This window comes from Neoarius graeffei, chromosome 13 (assembly GCF_027579695.1).
Source record: "Neoarius graeffei isolate fNeoGra1 chromosome 13, fNeoGra1.pri, whole genome shotgun sequence".
NCBI lineage: Eukaryota > Metazoa > Chordata > Actinopteri > Siluriformes > Ariidae > Neoarius > Neoarius graeffei.
In genome coordinates this window covers 78759494-78782780 of record NC_083581.1, presented here as the reverse complement: position 1 = coordinate 78782780, position 23287 = coordinate 78759494, and the positions used below count along the sequence as shown (strand labels likewise).

Genomic DNA, 23287 nt, shown 5'->3' with positions numbered 1-23287 from the left:
TGTATTACCTAGTCCTGGGTCTGACTTCAAACTGCAACCGGTGGTGAGTCTCAGGTCCGAGAGGACTTGAGTATTGGGGAAAGTGGAGTTACCCCTTAATCACCATTGATCTCAGGTCCGCTCTGACCTGGAGTGGTAGCACCTGCCTGGGTTCCAGCTATGGGTTAAATAGTACATCACCAATAAGGCGCTGGCAGCAGGGCTTTTCGGTGCAGTGTGGCAGATGAACCCAACAGGGTCAATAGCACATCACCAGATGGCATGCGGAAGAGCTACTCAAATGGCTAATGGATGGCATCACTCAGCAAGTCAGTCATCACTACGGGGCAACTTCCATACCCGTCAGGTCTGTAGCACTTTTGTGCACCACTTGGCATCAGGTCTGGCGGTCCAGAGAGACAACATGATGGGGGCACGACATCATTTGTCTTACTTTACTGTGTAAGGCACTTTGTTAGGAGAGAAGAATAGTATGCAAGGGCTCACGAGGTACCAGACATTTCGTGGCAGCTTGGCTGGGCCGTTCATGCCACCACTGCGGGTGACTCTGTCACTCTGGTGCAGGCCTCGTGGCTCATCTGCGCTTCTGTGCATCCTAATAAAGCAGTCTTCATCGCTAGCGATGGATTCCCTTTGATAGCCTGTCTGTGCCTCACTGCCTATTATTCCACTCTGCCTTTGTCTCCGTTTTGGATCTGTTTGCTAGCATGCTTTCAATAAAACACTTCCTCCACTTACACTCACCTATTGCCCTTACATGGTAGAAACTGTCACCTGTCCAACAAGCGAGTGGACTAATAAAACTGTTTTAACTCATTTTATATGAAACTGTCATATTTTCTGTAAAATGTATTAGTAAATAATCCCACATTATTTTATAAAAAACAAATTAAAAATAAGTGCTGGATAAAAAACCCATCTATCTTATGGAAATAAGACAGAAATTTTGTTGTCCGGTGGTCAGGTGTTTATGTTGCCTTGCACTTATGATCATGTTCCCTGTGGTGATACAGGTTCGTATGTACAGACGTCATACTGGTCAAGCTATCAAAAATCAGGTCAATGCATTCTCTTAAGTATTGGCCTCCGCGCCGCACACTTTACACGTGAGCAGTTCGGCTATTAAAGGTACACTTCAGGAGAGCACCATGGAGACTAGAACAGGTACGTTTGAGGCCCCTGTTTTCTGAGATGGATGCTGTCGGGCAACGAGGGACATTAGGCCCTACACTATTTTTTTTAATACGGTATGAAGAATGTAGCTTTATTAACAGTGCAACAGTAAACAAACATAATTACAAATAAACTGCCATCAAATCCAGTGATAAAAGTGCAACAGTTTTTCAACACGTCATTTTTTTTTAAACAACAGAGCCTTTTCCCTGCAGGTGTGGGGCAATAAACCTCCAGAAGAAGACTCCAACATTCTATTTCATTTTACTAGGTACAGTTATCACGCATTCCCACTGGCTCCTGAGTAATCTGCAATAATATATCTGACATGCTGGTGATAAATTCCATGCATTTTCAATCTAGTGGTGTCTCATACCCCACAGAGCCCCATGCCCCTGGATACCCTACACATACTGAGAAGACAAAGGTGAAGGAGTAAAAGGTGTTCAGGATAAACAATGACATAGCTCAGTTGTCTGGCTGTGTTTGACTTGCAAACTTTTGATGACGTCCATCATGTCGTAGCTTTTAGCCAGAACAGCTGTGAACGGAAAAATACAATCATTCAACCAATAGTTGGACCACTCACAACAGGCAAAACAAAAGCTCGAAAGCAGCCTATTCTATCTGTTTTATAATAATCCTTTTAGGCTTTGTGCTGAATAATTCTGAAAACACACACGATGTGTAGAATAAACATGGACACACTGAATGTAGCACAGTGTTTATTAGACTACAGAGAACATTGCAGAGCCTTTCTAGCCTCGTCATGAGACTTTTATTTCCAAAAAAAAAAGTGCATCCCCAGCGCTCTGCTCTAAACATAAGACGCTGTCCAATAGGTGAAGGGGCTAAGGCATAGGACTAATATAAACCCTGTTCTAAACAGAACTGAACCCTGAGAGGGACGACTCTCCTGCCTTCTCCACATTCCACCTGTCAGTGTTACAAGAAACACAAACTCTCTTTCCTGGCAGTGCTTCTGACACCTTTTGGTTTGGGGACTTGAGAGATTCTTGATCATTTCCCTTGAAAGTGAAATCGGTTTACTCATACCAGTGCCCTGTGAGAAAGTGTATCCTGTTTTCTTGTCTTATCTTGTTTTGCATCAGCCAAACGTTCTTCTTAACCTCTGGAGTGTGAACTGATCATGTTGCCAAGTGCACGGACTTGATTCCCTTTCATTCATTTCACCGGTCCCTTCTTCAAAATACTCGAGCTTTTTAAGTGAACCTATTTGTTTTGCATATGTATATTAGAACATTCCTGAGAACGGGAAGTTACACTGATGTTCATAGAAGATATTCTACTGATCGTAAACATCATTCAACTCATGAGTGAAGAAACATATAGAGTCCAGCTCTTTATATTATACACCTATAGGCCACTTTAATAGGAACTTGTTGTTGGTTCTAAGATCCCTGTTCTTGGCTGCAGGAGTGGAACCCAATGTGTTCTTCTGTTCTGCTGTTGCATGCTGAGATGCTTTTCTGCTCACCACGGTTGTAAAGAGTGATTATATGAGTTACTATATCCTTCCTGGCAAAAAAGCTCGAACCAATCTGTCCATTTCCCTCTGACCCTCTCTTATCAACAAGGCGTTTGTTTACTTTCCACCCACAGAACTGTCGCTCACTCACTCAGTGTTTTCTGCACCATTCTGTGTAAACTCTAGAGATTGTTGTGTGTGAAAACCCCAGGAGATCAGCAGTTTCTGAAATACTCAAACCACCAACCACCATCTGACTCAAACCAACACCCATACCACAGTGAGAGAAGGTCACACTTCACTGTGAGATCACAGTGTTTCCCGTTCTGATGTTTGAACATTGTGAACATTAACTGACGCTCTTGATTTGTATCTGTGGGATTTGATGCAGAGGGATCGGCTGATTACAGAACTGCAGAAAACGGAACAGCGGGTGGTGTATTATGGGTGTTCCTAATGAAGTGGCTGGTGAGTGTAAATTGTGTAAAGTGTATGTTCGACTTTTACAGATTCTATATAATCACTAATAATGTGAGTTGGTAGTAGCCATGGCTCATTTTTGCCACCATTTTATCAAATCCCCTTCCTACTACAATGCCAATGTTATTTGATTCATCATTTCTTTTTGTAGCTCATGAGTAAAATTAGATCCTATCAAATTGTAAATCTACTTTTAGAAATTTATGAATTTTTGGAAAAACTCTACAGCACAAAAAGCACATACTCAGTGCTGGTTCACTCACTTCCATTTTCGGATTCATGGAACGATGCAATCAAGCTTATTTCAGGGTCTCATGAGATGTTGTGTGTGTTGATGGTCTCTTAGGTAGAGGATCTCCATTTACTCAAATCATTACCCTTTTCCACTAACGAAATAAAAGGTGATCTTGATTGTAAACCGAGACATTTGGCTCCGACTTGAAATGTTTACTCATTCTCCCTGCATTGTAAGGACTGACCTAGCCCTTGCTAAAATGGACACCATATCCAAGTTCACTTCTTTACCCAGACCTGAATATTTTTTATAATCACCCAATTTGACTGACTTTCAGTCACTCTGATTTTTAAACATGATACTGATCTCTTCACTGTCTCGTGAATGTTCTGAATCTCAAAATATCCCTTGTTTAAGACTCCTAAATTATGAATTTCTGTGCACTTCACTCCATTTGTTGTTTCCACGACAGTTTCCCCGAGCTCCACGTCAGCAGAGTGAAGAATGTCCGTCCCATCCTGGCCTGTCTGAATCACCAGACGTGAGAGGATAACTGGTTTCTTGAAAGCCACGAGAAAAAAGTTCCCCACATTGATAGGGGTCTTGCCCCAGAAACAGTTTGTTCCTTGACTGTAGGCTTCTTCCGGATTGTGGTTTTTAAAAACTTCGATATCAGTGTAAATAGTGGCTGGGGGGTTATCGGCAGGATTATCGTGGAAGTCATCATCTTTGAGGCGATTATACGTTCCCTGAAAAGACGAATACATTCCCACGTGCTGGAAGAGGGACGGGCGAAAGCGGATGGCCTTATCCTGCATGAGCAAAGTGCGGAAATGTGAAAGTAGAAAGTCACAAGGCATTTCCTGGTAAAACAAAAAAAGGAAGTGAGCGAGACGAGGGAGATCTTTCGAGTGGTACAGTTTTCCAATATACCCCAGCTTGGAAAACTCGAGTGTCACCCATGGTGAAGATCCTTTTGAATGAATGTGACCTTGAATGGAGGACAAAAATCCTTTCGAGCAGCTCACATCATCCTCCAGCATGATGTAATACGTTGAAAGCCTGGCACTGAAGTCCACCAGGAAGGCGTAGTCGACGTTCTGCTTGGAGCGGAAGGTCACGCGATCCGGAGCATCATTAAAGTTCCTTTTCAGGCCTGTCAGAGGAGGGTAGTTTTCCTTGTCAGCATGGATTACCAGAAGCTGACCCTGGATCAGTCTATTTGAGAAACGCTGAGTAATGCTGGTTAGAGTTTGATGAACCCAACTGAGGTCAAAATCAGCCAGAAGAACCACGACCACCATCTCAGAAAGCTCATCCTCTGACGACTGATTGAAGATGGAGGAAAGGGTTTGGAGAAGATAATTCTCTTTCTTCCTCTTCACAGAAGACAGACCCACGGTGAGGTATCCTAGCAAACAAGTAAACTGTTAAAACTGGTTTACCGACAAGTGAACTGTTCATTTATTAATAAACGTCACACTTTTTAACCATTTATAGCTACATGTATTGCCGTGGTATGTCCATCAAACATGTTCGTTCCTGTTATTGCTTATATTAATGCACATATAAACCTCACCAGGTTCTCCAAAATACAGATTGCCATATAACCAAGAAACTGGACAACTCAAACTCAATATCCTGAAGATTTTCCCATTACAAAGCACTGACACTGGAGATGCCTTCTATAACTTTGAAATAAACATCTACTTCCAGAAAATGTCACCATATCAACAAAATACATGTTTTTCTTTATTAAAAAAACATTTAAATTCAGCAGCGTTGTTGTATAAGCTAATGCAGCTAGCAGCTAAGGTTATAGCCTTAGCACTATGTACAGTATTTATTCCATCCACATCCATGGGATATGAGCAATCGCGCACTCTGATTGGCTACTCTACGACTAGGATATCAGCTCATATACCGTGAGTAGAGAAAAACAAAATGGCGGAGCGTGTTGCTGAACCAACCGAGGACGAAATAAAAACTCTACTCGAAAACAAAAACCCCAAAATTAAAAAAAGCAACAAAATATGGAAAGAAGGTATTTGATGGTAAGAACAGATCTTTTTTCATTTTTCAAGAATTATTATCACATTTTTCACAAATATCTCCTGTCATTTCATCGGTTTGTTTACATTCTAAGCCGAAATTATTTTGTCAGACGTTTTATATAAAGTTTTTATTTATCGAATTTGCAAAAATTAAAAATAAAAACGCTCTGTTTCTCAAAATCCAGTGAATGTGGATAGAATAAAACAGTTATTCCACTCAATCTCATCGTACATGGATTATAGACGACTATCAGCTCGTGTACGACTCGATTTCACGGGGATAACGTAAATATCCTACGATTATAGCTTCTATGTTCAAATGAGGCCCTGAAATCCAAGCAGCTACATTTTGGTGGGCAGAAGCAGGATGGTGAAGAGAACATGTGCATGAATTTTCATATTCATACTCTAGTTTGAGGAAATGGGGGTTCGAGTATCTTGTGCCAGAGCACAATTTCCCCATTATTTTCATTGTAGAAAAATATACTGATTTCATCCAAATATACACTCATCAGTCACTTTAATAGGAACCTGTTACCATACACGGTATGGGCACTGTGTGAGAGGGCTGCCTCTCCAGCAGCTCTGTAGTTTTTAGCTTTTTAAACCTCTTTTTTTCCACCTTTTTTTACTTTTCTGCTCTTCTTACGAAGACATGGTGTGTTTTACTTATATAACATGGATATTTTCTTAATTTCCCTGAGGGAACCCACCCAAAGGGATCAATAAAGTTTTATCTAATCTAATGAAATCGAATCTAATCTGTTGTTGGTTCTAAGATCCCTGTTCTTGTGGAACCCAATGTGTTCTTCTGCTGTTGCATGCTGAGATGCTTTTCTGCTCACCACGGTTGTAAAGAGTGATTATATGAGTTACTATATCCTTCCTGGCAAAAAAGCTCGACCCAATCTGTCCATTTCCCTCTGACCCTCTCTTATCAACAAGGCGTTTGTTTCCACCCACAGAACTGTCGCTCACTCACTCAGTGTTTTTTGTTTTCTGCACCATTCTGTGTAAACTCTAGAGACTGTTGTGTGTGAAAACCCCAGGAGATCAGCAGCTTCTGAAATACTCAAACCAGTCCATCTGGATCAAACCAACACCCAGACCACAGTGAGAGAAAGAAAGTCACACTGTGAGATCACAATGTTTCCCGTTCTGATGTTTGAACATTGTGAACATTAACTGAAGCTCTTGATTTGCATCTGTGGGATGTGATGCATCGAGGGATCGGCTGATTACAGAACTGCAGGTGGTGTATTATGGGTGCTCCTAATAAAGTGACTGCTGAGTGTACTTTTTTTATTTTATATTAAGCAGTGTTTGTTCTTACTTTTCTGAGGCGGAATATCTCCTGCCAACACTCGAACCGAAGCTCTGAGACATGGGATATTTTCCTGAGGTTCCTCAGAGCATTTCTCACTGCTGTAATTCCCAATAATCCAGGCAGCATCCTAAAACACACAGCACATTAATTCAATTTGGTACCATTATGGCTAATTTGATTAGCTAATTTTGGCTTTCACAGTGGATATGATTGTTTTACATGCAGTAAATGTCATGCACAAATCGTTCGCCCTGCCCTACACCATCCACCACTGAAAACGCCCCAGGCTTTTTTTTTTTTTTGAGTGGTGAAACATTCTCAGTATCTTAAATCACACGGATATAGTGTTGGCGTGGTGGTGTTTATAGCAATATGAGAAGAGATTAGAGGATGCTAAAACAAATATAGCGTGGACAAAATAATCTATGCTTACAGGAGAATCAACATGTAACCTGCGGTGACTGGCAGGTCAAAGTCCTTCCTTTGTCAGGACCTGGTCTGCCCAGGCAGTCTCCCCTCCCAGTACTAACCAGGCCCTTAAGGCACATTGGGTGGCACCGATCTCCGTTTCTATGGCCCTCGGCCTCTCGCCTATTACAGAGCTCGGGTTACAGTGGGGGGTGGGTCCTCTGGTAACCACAAGCATTTGATTCCTTACTCACATCTGTATTGCGGCGCCTCACCAGATGGCAGTAAGTACCATTTTTTGGTATGGCCCGACCGTGAGTAGACCTCACAATCTCCTGGTCAAGAGGCGGACACGCTAACCCTGAGGCCAACTCACGGTGTAATTGGCAGGACATATGCGTTTATTCTATCCACATTCACTGGAAGCCCTGTGATGACCTGGCGACTTGTCCAGGGTGTACCCCGCCTTTTGCCCATAGTCAGCTGGGATAGGCTCCAGCTTGCCTGCGACCCTGTAGAACAGGATAAAGCGGCTACAGATAATGAGATGAGATGAGAGACATTCACTGGATATGAGCAATTGGCTACCCTACTACTAGGATATCAGTTCATATACCGTGAGTAGAGAAAAACAAAATGGCGGAGCGTGTTGTTGAACCAACTGAGGACGAAATAAAAACTCTACTCAAAAACAAAACCCCAAAAATTATCATCAAGTATCAAGGCTATCGGCTCATGTACGACTTGATTTCATGGAATCGCTGTTAAATATACTCAATATGGTGTTTATGGGCTTTCTAAATGCCACAGACATCAAACTGGGTAAATACATCTCAAAAACAAAAGGAAGGTATGAGTCTGGACGGAAAGCAATAAACAGGAAAACACAGGCTGAAACATAAGCAATGCGTATCCGCGAAGTCTTGCTCAATCTAATCAACAAGACTTCACAAATGGACAAAGGAACAAAAAGGTAGAAACATGTTTGAGAAATAAACCAATGACAAGACAGCAGCGGAGGCAGGACCAAAGTCAAAATGCACCGACATGTCAAAATAAAAGACACATGCAGAGCTGAAGATGCTGGGAAACTCGGTGTCCAGTGAAGGGATTCAAGACAACCTAACACAGTGCCCATTAAGTGTACACAGTGCTCAGGAATTCCAGGATGTGTGAATTACAGTACTGTGGCTGTGAACACCATGGATTCAGCACATATCTACGACAGCTAATAACTGTTTTGCTACCTCAGTTCTAAACAGGTAATGATACGAGTTTAAAACTTTTAAATTAGAGCTCTGGTGTATCCAGAAACCAGAAGTGGAGACACAATCAAGTAACAGGATCATGACTCACCTTTTCCAAGTATATAATCAGAGCTGAAAGGGCAGGGTGGCTAAATACTGAAATTACTCATATTATGATAAGATTTAACTGCTTTATTTACTTCACCTGGGGCCTCAAGTCTGCATACAGACAGATATATGAAGATTTTCAGACAAAAATGTAATAAAATGCCCTTTAAGGTGCTCCTATGTGTGAGAAAATATGACAAAGTGCCCTCTAGGATGCCCTTCCTGTGTGGGATACATTATACGGTGCCTGGTAGAGTTCCTGGACATACAGTACTTCAACAAAATCTTAAACAAATCCAGATGATAATCCACAGCAAGATAAACGAAGAAAAAAATGAAGAAAAAAAACATGGATAGTAAACCCAGACTAAGTGTGTTGATGAAAAAGAGTATACTATAATGACTACACACTTAGTATTTACATTAAACTGTAATTTGATTGATTTCCTAGCCAGTATTATTTTGTCTTTTTTTGTGTGCTAGATTGGTAAAACCATCTGTCAATCAAGCTCTGAGGGTGGGATTAGTCACTCATTGGTTTAGGAAAGAGAAAACCCATTTATGGTCAAAGCACATGATGTGTCTCATGCATGGCCTGAGGAGCAAAGTTTAGTCATGTGGGAAAACAGACCGTCTCAGGAAAAAACATCAGCTTAGGAAGATGAGTTAAAACCCCAGGCTGAGAGAGAGAGAAAGAAAAACAAACAAACAGGTTGCACATACGGAGGGGTAACGAACACAAAACCCATTTTCTGTTGACATAAAGGAAATTAATTCCTGAGAACCTCCTTTATGGCAGTGTGTGTGTGTGTGTGTGTGTGTGTGTGTGTGTGTGTGTGTGTGTGTTTACCAAGGGCTCTGTCTCTGTCCCTGGTGCTCTCCTCATACTGATGTACAAGCACGTAAGGATGAGCAGACCAATGAGTGTCTGTACCAACTTTTTCAGGTGACATCTCATCCTGAAGATGTCTGCAGATTAAAAGCACATGTTACTGTCACTACTATTAACAGCAATACACACACACACACAGTCTTCTTCATGGTACACATGCCCTTCACATAATGAAAACTGCATCAAATTGTTAACTCATATTATAGGACGTTACGTACCTTTAGTCAGTGACTTTAGTCACACCGTCTGCTTTTCAAAGTCCAGTCCATCGGTTCAGACTCTGGCAGCATCAGTCAGTTCTCTCCTTCCTGTGGATTTACAGGAACAGTAACATCAATGACTGTCAATCAGACATTAATTAAACCAACACAACGTACTCCAACGCAGTGCTGTAAATATCCCGAACTGGAATCACTTCATGTCTTCACAGAGATACACGACTGTAACATCATACAGTACACCAAGGGCAGAGAGTGTCCAAAGGGACAGAAATAAGTTTGGGAAAGTCGTATGTGGGTCCGAATACATACTGTAGACTGTTAGGTTCTAAGTGTGTGCACAAAAATTAACTGTAAGATCTCAAAAGCTAAACAATTACATGTGAAATATATATCGTGTGTATATATATATATATGGCTGCCCTTCGTTACCGAGGTTGACTGTCTTGTGTTTGAGTTGAGGCCTATCTTAAACAGGCTCTCGTGTGGGCAATCAGACCTGCTTGGGATTTGCAGTAACGCTGGCAATTGTTGCATTGGAAAATGCTTGGAGCAGCTGCCGAGTGTCGTCGGTCATGTGCATACTGATATTCTTGCTGGCGCAGCTCTTCTACAGCTGACGTGGCCTTCCTCAACAGTCCTCGCCATTTGACTCTCTGGAGTGCCTCTTCCTCCCAGGTATCATGCGGGATGCCTGTTCTCTTTATGTGCCACTTTAAGACATCTTTGAAACACAATTTTTGTCCTCCATGGCTTCTTTTTCTTTGGTGCAGTTCCGAGTAGAACACAGCTTTTGGCAGCCTGCTGTTGGCCATCCAATGTACATGCCCTGCCCAGCAAAGCTGTGACATGATTATTAGGGCTTCAACACTGACTGTGTGTGCACGGCGCAGTACCTCAACATCTGGGATACGATCTTGTCACTTGATGTTGAGGATGGAGTGTAGATGGCGAAGCTGGAGTCTTGTCAGAGCCTTGATGTGTCTGTGGTAAAGAGTGGTGCACTCGATGGAATACAGTAGGCAAGGGAGGACTGCAGCTGAGTAAACCTTCACTTTGGTTTTTGTGCTGATGTCATGACAGCTCCAGAGTCTCTTATGTAGCGCACCATAGGCCTTTGTGGCGGACTGGATCCTCCTTTCCACTTCCAGATCTGCAGAGTTGGTGTTTGTGACGGTGCTGCCCAGGTAAACGAAAGACTCGGTTGTCTTCAGTGGTTCATCATGGACCATAATCATCTCTGGCAGTTCAGTGGACATTGGAGGAGGCTGGTAGAGCAGCTCAGTCTTGGACATGTTGATCTTTAGACCAAACATATCAGCTGCAAAGGAGAAACAATCCACGATCTACTGCATATCAACTGCATTACTAGCCACAAGGGCGGAATCATCAGCATAGAGCAGTTCTCTGATGCACATCTCCTGTGTTTTTGTGTGGGCACGAAGTCTCAGCAAGTCAGTCAGTAAGTCTCAGTAAGTCAGTCAGTCAGTAAGTAAGTCTCAGTCAGTCAGTAAGTCTCAGTCAGTCAGTAAGTCTCAGTCAGTAAGTCTCAGTTAGTCAGTAAGTCAGTCAGTCAGTAAGTCTCAGTCAGTCAGTCAGTAAGTCTCGGTCAGTCAGTAAGTCTCAGTCTAAGTCTCAGTCAGTCAGTCAGTAAGTCTCAGTCAGTCAGTCAGTCAGTCAGTCAGTCAGTAAGTCTCAGTCAGTCAGTAAGTCAGTCAGTCTCAGTAAGTAAGTAAGTAAGTAAGTAAGTAAGTAAGTAAGTCTCAGACAGTAAGTCTCAGTAAGTTAGTCAGTCAGTAAGTCTCAGTCAGTAAGTCTCAGTGAGTCAGTAAGTCTCAGTCAGTCAGTAAGTCTCAGTCAGTAAGTCAGTAAGTCAGTCAGTCAGTAAGTCTCAGTAAGTTAGTCAGTAAGTCTCAGTAAGTCTGTCAGTCAGTAAGTCAGTAAGTCTCAGTCAGTAAGTCAGTAAGTCTCAGTCAGTCAGTCAGTCAGTAAGTCTCAGTCAGTTAGTCAGTCAGTCAGTCTCAGTCAGTCAGTAAGTCTCAGTCAGTCAGTCAGTCAGTCAGTAAGTCTCAGTCAGTAAGTCTCAGTAAGTTAGTCAGTAAGTCTCAGTCAGTCAGTCAGTCAGTAAGTCTCAGTAAGTCTCAGTCAGTAAGTCTGTCAGTCAGTAAGTCTCAGTAAGTTAGTCAGTAAGTCTCAGTCAGCAAGTCTGTCAGTCAGTAAGTCTCAGTCAGTCAGTCAGTAAGTCAGTCAGTATTACTGACTGACTTACTGACTGAGACTTACTGACTGACTTACTGACTCAGTAAGTCAGTCAGTAAGTCTCAGTCAGTCAGTCAGTAAGTCTCAGTCAGTCAGTAAGTCTCAGTCAGTCAGTCAGTCAGTCAGTCAGTCAGTCAGTAAGTCTCAGTCAGTCAGTCAGTCAGTATGACTGACTGACTGACTGACTGACTGAGACTTACTGACTGACTTACTGTCTCAGTAAGTCAGTCAGTAAGTCTCAGTCAGTCAGTCTCAGTCAGTCAGTCAGTCTCAGTCAGTCAGTCAGTCAGTCAGTCAGTCTCAGTCAGTAAGTCTCAGTCAGTCAGTCAGTAAGTCTCGGTCAGTCAGTAAGTCTCGGTCAGTCAGTAAGTCTCGGTCAGTCAGTCTCAGTCAGTCAGTAAGTCTCAGTAAGTTAGTCAGTAGGTTAGTCATTAAGTCAGTCTACATGTACTACACTTTTTTTTTTTACACAAGTTCACCAAAGGAAAGCCTGTGGGTGTGAACCTGATGGCATAGTTGGAAGTTGTGTGTGTGTGTGTGTGTGTGTGTGTGTGCGTGCACTATTGGTTCCCTTTTTTGTAAGTTGTGATGTTAACAATGCAGCATTCACACAATGTGTGTTACTGTGTTAAGCCATAACATCTTCATCTGAAACATCACTCACAAGAAATAATTAAAAATAATAAAGCTTTCATGATATTTACTCAACTGGAAAACCAGAATCAAAACCTCTCGAACCTGAACATCTTTACAGTATTCCAAAGACAGCAAGTTCACTTTCATCTCATCTCATTATCTCTAGCCGCTTTATCCTTCTACAGGGTCGCAGGCAAGCTGGATCCTATCCCAGCTGACTACGGGCGAAAGGCGGGGTTCACCCTGGACAAGTCGCCAGGTCATCACAGGGCTGACACATAGACACAGACAACCATTCACACTCACATTCACACCTACGCTCAATTTAGAGTCACCAGTTAACCTAACCTGCATGTCTTTGGACTGTGGAGGAAACCGGAGCACCCGGAGGAAACCCACGCGGACACGGGGAGAACATGCAAACTCCACACAGAAAGGCCCTCGCCGGCCCCGGGGCTCGAACCCAGGACCTTCTTGCTGTGAGGCGACAGCGCTAACCACTACACCACCGTGCCGCCCTAGCAAGTTCACTTTCCCACAGAAAAGCTTGTTTGTCCTGCTGCCTGTACATTTCCTCTGAGCTCCTTCTGCTCCTTATTGTTCTCATTCAGTCAGTAACCATGAAGTGAGATCTTTAACCTGCTCTGGGTGGCGGTGGGTTCCTGGGATCCTGAGCTGGAAAGTAATGAATTACATTACTCGCGTTACTGTACTTGACTAGCTTTTTTGTGTACTTATACTTTTTCAAGTAATTTTTAAAGAGTGTACTTTTACTTTTACTTAAGTATGTTTTCTTTTAAGTAGTGTACTTCAGTACATTTTACATCACAACCGTTACTGAGTAAAATAAAAAATAAAATAAATAAAAAAAAGGCTAAAGCGGAGAAGCGGAAATGCGTTCTGGAAATGAATCACGGGAAGGACAGTTGTCGCGCGCGCGAGTCTCACACAGACGATGGCGGACATGCACCGGCGCTTTACGGGGGGGGGCTTCGGGGGGCCACGCCCCTGGGCCACAGCCAATCAGCGGCCTTGTAATATTAATAAAATAATAAACTGTCGGAATCGTGGGCCTACATTAATGTACGGATAGAAATAAGGTTAGAAATAAATGAGCGCACAGTAGCCTGCTGTAAGAGACATGGCGGATGTGGTTCGCGAAACGAACACCCACAACTGGACCAGAATAAAATGGAACAAAATGTAACGTCACGCACGAAAGCGCGCCAAAGACTGCAGAGACACAAATTTAGAGGCTTTGAAAGATGAAGCGTTCACATGTTAGCGGGGCGCATAAAAGGAAAAGAGAGAGAGATGCAGGTAATGATAGAATCGCTGCCTAAAGTCACAGACTTTTTTAAGGTAAGGATCACCAATCTGTTCAGAATATCAGCTACTTATCAGTGATCAGCCTACAGCAGCGAGGCTATGTGCAGCTAGGCTAGATATGCTATGATCTGTCCAACAGTAAAATAATCAGTTGTGATTTGAATACGTGTCGTGTGATTTGAGTTATAATCCTGTTAGTATAATGGCATATTTCGATGGGGATAATAAAATGTCTAAAACGGCATCTACTGAAGAAAGTGATGAAAAGATTGTCGGCTATAATGTTGACAGTTGGGGCAGCAGACAGAGTCAGCACACTGAGGGGAATAGCAATACAAAGCTAGCGCAGAGCCACATTTCTCGCGAGCTGTGTTGGGTGTGTTGTTAACCCATGTGGATTTAAGTGAAACACTTGAGAAGTTCTGTGGTCAAGACAGCGTTTTAAGGTAAGGACGCTTGATTATTAATGTTTGCCCGCCGTGGCTTGTTGTTGACGAAAGGCCCACGTGATTTTGCCTTCTGCAGCTGCTGCTAGCGTCATGCTTTGAACTCGGTTAAGCTCATTTGCGCTAAAGGATGGGTTTATTGAAGGACTTTGATGTAGCTAGTTTCTTTTTAAAAAATCGTATGCTCAAAACAGTATGCCCGTGTTCATCATGTTTAACTTTTTTCTTGATGGAGTGCGTGAAATAGGGCTGTGCGATGTCCCCTTAATTGGCATCGACGATGTTTACAGTGCAAACATCGTGATGGACGATCATATCGTGGGCCGGGGGGGATTTTAATACCACATTATTAAATATATTATTATTATTATTATTATTATTATTGGGTGGCACGGTGGTGTAGTGGTTAGCGCTGTCGCCTCACAGCAAGAAGGTCCTGGGTTCGAGCCCCGTGGCCGGCGAGGGCCTTTCTGTGCAGAGTTTGCATGTTCTCCCCGTGTCCGCGTGGGTTTCCTCCGGGTGCTCCGGTTTCCCCCACAGTCCAAAGACATGCAGGTTAGGTTAACTGGTGACTCTAAATTGAGCGTAGGTGTGAATGTGAGTGTGAATGGTTGTCTGTGTCTATGTGTCAGCCCTGTGATGACCTGGCGACTTGTCCAGGGTGAACCCCGCCTTTCGCCCGTAGTCAGCTGGGATAGGCTCCAGCTTGCCTGCGACCCTCATCTCATCTCATTATCTCTAGCCGCTTTATCCTGTTCTACAGGGTCGCAGGCGAGCTGGATCCTATCCCAGCTGACTACGGGCGAAAGGCGGGGTTCACCCTGGACAAGTCGCCAGGTCATCACAGGGCTGACACATAGACACAGACAACCATTCACACTCACATTCACACCTACGCTCAATTTAGAGTCACCAGTTAACCTAACCTGCATGTCTTTGGACTGTGGGGGAAACCGGAGCACCCGGAGGAAACCCACGCGGACACGGGGAGAACATGCAAACTCCACACAGAAAGGCCCTCGCCGGCCACGGGGCTCGAACCCAGGACCTTCTTGCTGTGAGGCGACAGCGCTAACCACTACACCACCGTGCCGCCGCCTGCGACCCTGTAGAAGGATAAAGCGGCTAGAGATAATGAATGAGATTATTATTATTATTATTAAAAGTATTAGATACTCATCCGAGGCTTTGGCACGTTAAGAAAAAAAAGCGCTAGGTGATGTGGAATATTTGGCCTTGATAACGGATATGTGGTCCAGCTGCAACATGATGCCCTGTATGTCAGCTACCGTACATTATGTGGACCGAGAGTGGGCAATGCAGTCCAAATGCCTGCAGACGAGTTTCATGCCAGAGACACATTCAGCGGACAATTTAGAAGACGCATTGCGCGAGACACTTGCCGAATGGAAAATAGAGGAGAAAAAGATCGCCTGTATAACAACGGGGCGAATATTGTCACAGCCATCAGGCAATTGAAATGGCCGTGGTTAAGTTGTCTTGGGCACAATTTGAACCTGGCCATAACCAACTCGCTTGCGCAACAGAGGGCCAGTACTGACCGAGCGTTTGGAGTTTGCCGAGCAGTCAACACTGCGTTTGCGCACAGCTGGCTTCGGAGAAATGAGCTGCGCAAAGCGCAGGTGGAAATGAACCTCCCCGAGCACTCACTGATCACGGCAAGATATTAATCTGCTCTAACAATGAAAGACTAGGATTCAAACTATGAGCAGAAACTACACTTAAGCTATTACTCATTGTTTATTTACACCATATCAATTGAAGATGCGTTTCGGCCTTTAGTGCGCACTTGAACGCGCTAATTTTTCCAATTTATTAGTGTTTGAATTATTGCACCAGCTTTTAAAATCATGATTTAATATTGGGGTTTTTTTTTTACTGTCTTTACACTTGTCAGAATCACCTTCATTCTTCCATTTGGTTTGACATTATGGCTTAGAGTGGACCATTTTGAGTCTGAAAGTAGGCCTATTTACCAGATTAAAGTTATTTGACTTCTGCCGAAGTCTGCGCTTCACTGCCGTTTGATAAGGTGAAATATTTCCCGACTGAAGTCGTTAATAGTGGCTATTTGTTTGAACAACATGACAAATTTTACATTAAAAGTATAGTGTAGGCTAAAAAATGAAGTCAAAATTTATTATTAGTAGCATACTGTATTTGTGTAACCACATGTTATGTTCACTAGCACGTCGCTGCACCATAGCCTACGTGAACAAGCGGTAATAGGATATTACTTTATAATGATTTATATAATTATGTATTTATATGTTATATATTAAACAAAACTAACTAACTAAACTAACAAAAAACTAACTTTTTAGGTTAAATAGGCCCAGATGATACCGTATATGCATGATTATGACAGGAGGGGGCGTGGTATCACGATGGTGGCTCTCCATCGTGATGGATGACCACCATCGTCAATGGACGATGGCATCGTCGATGGACGATGGCATCGTCTATCGGCACAGCCCTAGCGTGAAATATTGTTGCAAGTGGTATTTTGATGCAGTCATGTCAAAAAGGCAGTTGAATGCACGGTCTCATTCAAGGAGAAGGAAGACTTGCATGATGCTTGAACATAGATCGGTAAAATAGACCCTAGTAGGACTTGGTTTCGTGTATTTCGGTCTGTAGAGTTATGAGTTTGGCCGCTGTCCATGGTGTTTACGTTTCATGTGGCCGCCGAGCCAAGTACCTTGACTTGCAGTGAATGTTTGTTTTCATGCCGCCGAGCTATTTTTATGCATTTTATTTTTTAAAAGGACTTGTCTGTAGGTGTGTGTGTTTTATGTTTACAACACATAGGTCTACATTATAGCGCACGCAGGCTTGTGTGGTTATCTCTGGCCATGCCCCTGCGTGAAAGTTACGCAGTATCACTGTCCTGTCCGTGGTAATAATCAGAACCGGCTCTGTAATGATAATGCGTGCGTTCTTCTCTCCCTCTGTGGTCGGATGTGTTGAGCGATGTGAGCGTGGGCCTTGCGCAGCTATGCTGAGCCAAACATAACCTATCGTAGGCTTCTAGGCTAATTACGCACTTGCACTGTAAATGCTTGACACGTATTGCAAATAAAATAAGAGTGTTTTCCTGGCCAACGGTAAGGGTAGGGTTGACAGGTAGCCTATGAGGGGCCTAGCCCCTGGGCCACGGGTGTTGATAAAGCGCCCCTGCGAATATGGAGGAGACCGAGGAACCTGTGGTGGACGACCCTGCAGAAAACGCAATTTCTTCCAGTAATGAAGTGCACTCCTGGCCCTACGTACGTGATCACTTCAGCTTCGTAGAGAAAAGGGGTGACAGTTTCATTATGCAATGCAGATTATGTGTGCCCAAGAAGACAACCATTGCGGCATACAAAAATTCGACGTCTAATCTGCGCAAGCATGTTGAGGTAAGTATTGTCATTGGCATCATAATCATGGGCGCAGATAGAGGGTGGGACGGGTGGGATTCATCCCACCCAGATTTAAATTCACCTCGTTCGGTCCCCCCCACTTATAGGGAGGAAAAAACGTCTATGCTGTCTTTCTTTGCATAAGGCAAACCTCACGGAAAAATCAAAAGACTAATTACCATTCGGTTTATTGAGGTGCACAGCAGTGTATACATAGTTGCAACAACTCACATAAAACAAAGACTGATATTTGGTTGGTTGAGCTGCGCAGACTGCACAGGTTGCGAGCTCGAGCTTGGTTGCTGTGGTTACCCACAACAAGTTTGACAGGCATATCGGGGTTGGGGTTGGTTTGCTGGCAGCTTTGTCCCCCCCAGTTCAAAAAACGTATCTGCGCCCCTGATCATAATGTTTCCTTTCCATAGTAAAACCGACAATAGGCTGGTTATATTCCAAAAATAGTGGATGGCATTGCTAATGTTGAAGTAGCAACCTGTTGGTACTGTAACATAACGGTAACTAGTCTGTTATTCGGTTGGCTAATCATGCAAGCAAGTTAGCTCACCAACCTGACGTGATCAGTCCTCCTACCATTCTACAGGTCCTTCTCAAAAAATTAGCATATTGTGATAAAGTTCATTATTTTCCATAATGTAATGATAAAAATTAAACTTTCATATATTTTAGATTCATTGCACACCAACTGAAATATTTCAGGTCTTTTATTGTTTTAATACTGATTATTTTGGCATACAGCTCATGAAAACACAAAATTCCTATCTCAAAAAAATTAGCATATCATGAAAAGGTACTCTAAACGAGCTATTAACCTAATCATCTGAATCAACGACTTAACTCTAAACACCTGCAAAAGATTCCTGAGGCTTTTAAAAACTCCCAGTCTGGTTCATTACTCAAATCCGCAATCATGGGTAAGACTGCCGACCTGACTGCTGTCCAGAAGGTCATCATTGACACCCTCAAGCAAGAGGGTAAGACACAGAAAGAAATCTCTGAGCGAATAGGCTGTTCCCAGAGTGCTGTATCAAGGCACCTCAGTGGGACGTCTGTGGGAAGGAAAAAGTGTGGCAGAAAACGCTGCACAACCAGAAGAGGTGACCGGACCCTGAGGAAGATTGTGGAGAATGGCCGATTCCAGACCTTGGGGGACCTGTGGAAGCAGTGGACTGAGTCTGGAGTAGAAACATCCAGAGCCACCGTGCACAGGCGTGTGCAGGAAATGGGCTACAGAGAAGCAGCACTGGACTGTTGCTCAGTGGTCCAAAGTACTTTTTTCGGATGAAAGCAAATTTTGCATGTCATTCGGAAATCAAGGTGCCAGAGTCTGGAGGAAGACTGGGGAGAAGGAAATGCCAAAATGCCTGAAGTCCAATGTCAAGTACCCACAGTCAGTGATGGTCTGGGGTGCCATGTCAGCTGCTGGTGTTGGTCCACTGTGTTTTATCAAAGGCAGGGTCAATGCAGCTAGCTATCAGGAGATTTGGGAGCACTTCATGCTTCCATCTGCTGAAAAGCTTTATGGAGATGAAGATTTCATTTTTCAGCACGACCTGGCACCTGCTCACAGTGCCAAAACCACTGGTAAATGGTTTACTGACCGTGGTATTACTGTGCTCAATTGGCCTGCCAACTCTCCTGACCTCAACCCCATAGAGAATCTGTGGGGTATTGTGAAGAGGAAGTTGAGAGACACCAGACCCAACACTGTGGATGAGCTTAAGGCCGCTATCGAAGCATCCTGGGCCTCCATAACACCTCAGCAGTGCCACAGGCTGATCGCCTCCATGCCACGTTGCATTGAAGCAGTCATTTCTGCCAAAGGATTCCCGACCAAGTATTGAGTGCATAACTGAACATAATTATTTGAAGGTTGACTTTTTTTTGTATTAAAAACACTTTTTTTATTGGTCAGATGAAATATGCTAATTTTTTGAGATAGGGATTTTTGGTTTTCCTTTACTTTTTTGCCAAAATCATCAATATTAAAACAATAAAAGGCTTGAACTACTTCAGTTGTGTGTAATGAATCTAAAATATATTAAAGTCTAATGTTTATGAGTACATTACAGAAAATAATGAACTTTATCACAATATGCTAATTTTTTGAGAAGGACCTGTACATCCCACAGGCCAGAAAGGAATACTAAGCAAAACAAATAATGTTTGAATTGAATTGTTCAATAACACACAGTGCACACAGGCAAGCTACGAGATTTCGGTGCAACATTTCACTTTCATATTTCGTGTACAATGCTTTGTGTGTGGTCAGGGCGATGTAAACCACATGACTGTGTGTATTGACCTTTTTTGTTTGTCTCAGTTTTAATGCAGCATTATCCTAAGCATTCAATTTGATACACTTCCTTTAAATAAAACATCTGGGTTGAGATGTACATATATCCTTGTTTCCTCTTCTTTTTCATTTTTGCACAACACAATGGAGGCAGAAAACACCCATTGTTAAAAGTAACGTTTTACTTTTACTCAAAGTACATTTTAAATGATCTACTTTTTACTTTTACTTGAGTAGATTTTTTGTCTGGTAACTTTACTTAAGTAAAATTTCATCAGAGTAACAGTACTTGTACTTGAGTATAATAATTTAGTACTCTTTCCACCTCTGCTGGGATCCCTGTGTGAGGAGGAGGGACTCCTGGTCATGTTACACACACACACAAAATATATATATATTCTTGTTCAGACCAATGGGTGGATTTCAAGAAACCCATACAGCTACTTTTGGGCAGAGGGAGGAAACCAAAGAAGAGGAAGAAGACCTTCCCACTTTGATGTCTTTTGCTTAGTCATACAAGTACATTGTGCATGTCCTTACCTCACTGACACCTCCTGTCCCGAGTGTGTGTGTGTGTGTGTGTGAGAGAGAGAGAGAGAGAGAGAGAGTGTGTGTGGAGTGTGTGTGTGTGTGTGTGTGTGTTGAGCATTCAAGTCCATGCGCTTCCTGCTGAATAAAAGCTCTCATGTCCTGGTTCCCATTTTTGTTGATTTTCTTACATCCCTCCAGACGAATGTAGTACAGGAGACAGACAGACAGAGAGAGAGACAGACAGACAGACAGAGAGAGACAGACAGACAGACAGAGAGAGAGAGACAGACAGAGAGAGAGTCGATTTGTTTTGTGCTGTTTGGGAGCAGCAGCGCTCGAGACGTTTCTCCGATACTGATCTGTTTCCGCGTGCCTTCTGTCTGATATTCTGCTGCCTCGCGCACTGCTTGCTGTGGTTTCACACACACACACACACACACACACACACACACACACTCATTCTCACACACACACACACTCTCTCACTCACAGACACTCACTCACTCAGGAGGAGGTTTTGCTTTTGATTGGGTCTCAGGGTGTTCTAGAGCTGAAAGCATGATGAACGGGTAAAACGACTTTGATCGCTGCCCGTCAGTAAAATCTACTCGCGTTTATGTGCCATAAAAAGTGTGTGTGAACTGTGGGTTTGTCCTTTACAGAGTCAGATTTACTTTTCCATCATAGGAGGTGGGGAGTTTACAAAATGCTGAGCTCACTCGGTTTAAAGGTGCACTACGCGACTTCTGTCCACAATCTTTAAGAACAAAAACATGCACAGTCTGATGATGTGTAATTGTTTAAAGCATGGCATCAGCACGGGGTATTATGTGACTAAAAATACACTTCATTCCGGACCAGAATTGTTTGGAGGAACCTCATGCCGATCTTTTTATTACCAATCCCCAAGGCCTCTTTACTCCACCCCACACACCCATTTTGTTTCCAGTTTCCCTCTTCTGATAATCACAGGGGTGATTCTGATTCCAGGCTCATCACAAGCCCTCATCCACCCAAATAACCCTGTAATGTGAGGAGTTTACAGACAGACAATCTTAAAGCAGATACGCAGAGCCTTTATTTTTAAATAAACTTCTGAGTGGATAGTATCTCTATGCACTCTCTTCATTTTTTACCTTATTTAAACATTTTATTTTTCTTTTTTTCAGACGATTTCATCTATTTTCAGACATGTTTACTTCTTCTCTGATTCAGGAGCTTTGTAGCAAATTTGAATTTTCCTCCGGGGATTATAAAGTAATTCTGATTCTGATGTCCTTGACTCTTGTATGCTGCATAAATGGGAATTTATGCAGCATACAAGAGTCAAGGATATCAGAATTACTTTATTAATCCCTGGAGGAAAATTCAAATTTGCTACAAAGCATATATATATATATATATATATATATATATATATATATATATATATATATATATAATTTGAGAGTTAAAATCAGCAAAAAAAAAATATATATATATATATATATATATATATATATATATATATATATATATATTTGAGAGTTAAAATCAGCAAAATATATATATTTGAGTTAAAATCAGCAAAATATATATATTTGAGAGTTAAAATCAACCGCAAAGTTGTGATTGGAGCCGCCCCGCTGAGCCAGCCAGCCCTGAGCGCGTGACGTCACAGCAGGAACCGGTTTTAAGGCCGAGGCCTTTTACAGCTATAGACCAAAGTCATATAAATAAAAATTTATGGTGAAAGTAAGAAATCCCGTTACCGACTCGCTCAGCTAAGACTGATTTGACTTCATTGATTGTGGGTTGACTCTCATTAAAACAGGATGGGTGCTATAACTTATGCAGCATACATGTACATGCATGCATTTTCACTGATAAAATGTAAAAGGCTCATTAAATAATCAGATGAACTGAGACAATCACATTCTGAAGCAAATTAAATAATCTTATACCGCTAACTTAAACACACAATACAAGTTACATGGATTAATCTAAATGCAGGGAAACAACGTGTGCTGTTGTTTTTTTAATCCAAATGAGAGTCGGCGCTTACCCGTCTGTGTTCTCGCTTCTTGAAGGCCGATCTTGTGGACGATTGTTTTTTTAAACAATCTGACTTTCAGTTGTTTGTTCAGTTCTCCGTTCATTCGCTTCTTCCACGTAAGGCCGAGATGGCAGCAATATCCAGTTTAGAAATCAGGCGGCTGCGCCACTCATTCACTTTTCTTCATACTGTGTATTCCGCCATTACTCCAGGAGGGCTGGTGCAACTGAACTCACTTTCCTTTTCATCTCATTATCTCTAGCCGCTTTATCCTGTTCTACAGGGTCGCAGGCGAGCTGGAGCCTATCCCAGCTGACTACGGGCGAAAGGCGGGGTACACCCTGGACAAGTCGCCAGGTCACTTTCCTTTTAAAAATAAATACTTTCCTTTTCTTGTAGTTTCCTTTAATTGTTGGTACTGCACCCTCTTTCAATCCGGGCTTATAGCCAACGCTCCTCAACAGATCGGAGGTTTCGTACGAGTCTTCAGTAAAATGTGCAGAGCAGAGGAGAGACCACTTCATAGGCGCCCAATGTGCCCGCGAACTTCTCGCAAAACGCGTCCAAATCTTTACAGTTTGAACATTCTTGGGCCATGAATGCAACGTAAATCCACCTTCTGTCATGTTGCTGCACCCACTAGTGTAGCAAGGTTGATTCTTCCCACTGGCAGCAAAATCC

At 42.7% G+C, this 23287-nt stretch overlaps 1 protein-coding gene across 5 annotated transcripts in view; it reads right to left on the bottom strand.

The window, feature by feature from the left end:
* Positions 1-1881: 1881 nt before the first annotated feature.
* zgc:101663 (alpha-1,3-mannosyl-glycoprotein 4-beta-N-acetylglucosaminyltransferase C) overlaps positions 1882-23287 on the bottom strand; it is a 48303-nt gene continuing 26897 nt past the window's right edge. For 2 of the 5 annotated variants that reach the window (XM_060938598.1, XM_060938597.1), the window contains exons 2-5: positions 9632-9721; positions 9372-9490; positions 6765-6885; positions 1882-4788 (exon numbers count right to left, since the gene is read on the bottom strand). In XM_060938598.1, coding sequence (XP_060794581.1) covers positions 3656-4788; positions 6765-6885; positions 9372-9479 — 1362 coding nt within the window. In that variant the 5' untranslated portion in view covers positions 9480-9490; positions 9632-9721 and the 3' untranslated portion in view covers positions 1882-3655. Of the gene's footprint in view, positions 4789-6764; positions 6886-9371; positions 9491-9631; positions 9722-10130; positions 11932-20580; positions 21356-23287 lie in introns of those variants that run through there. The other 3 variants (XM_060938595.1, XM_060938596.1, XM_060938599.1) reach the window with 3 other exon arrangements.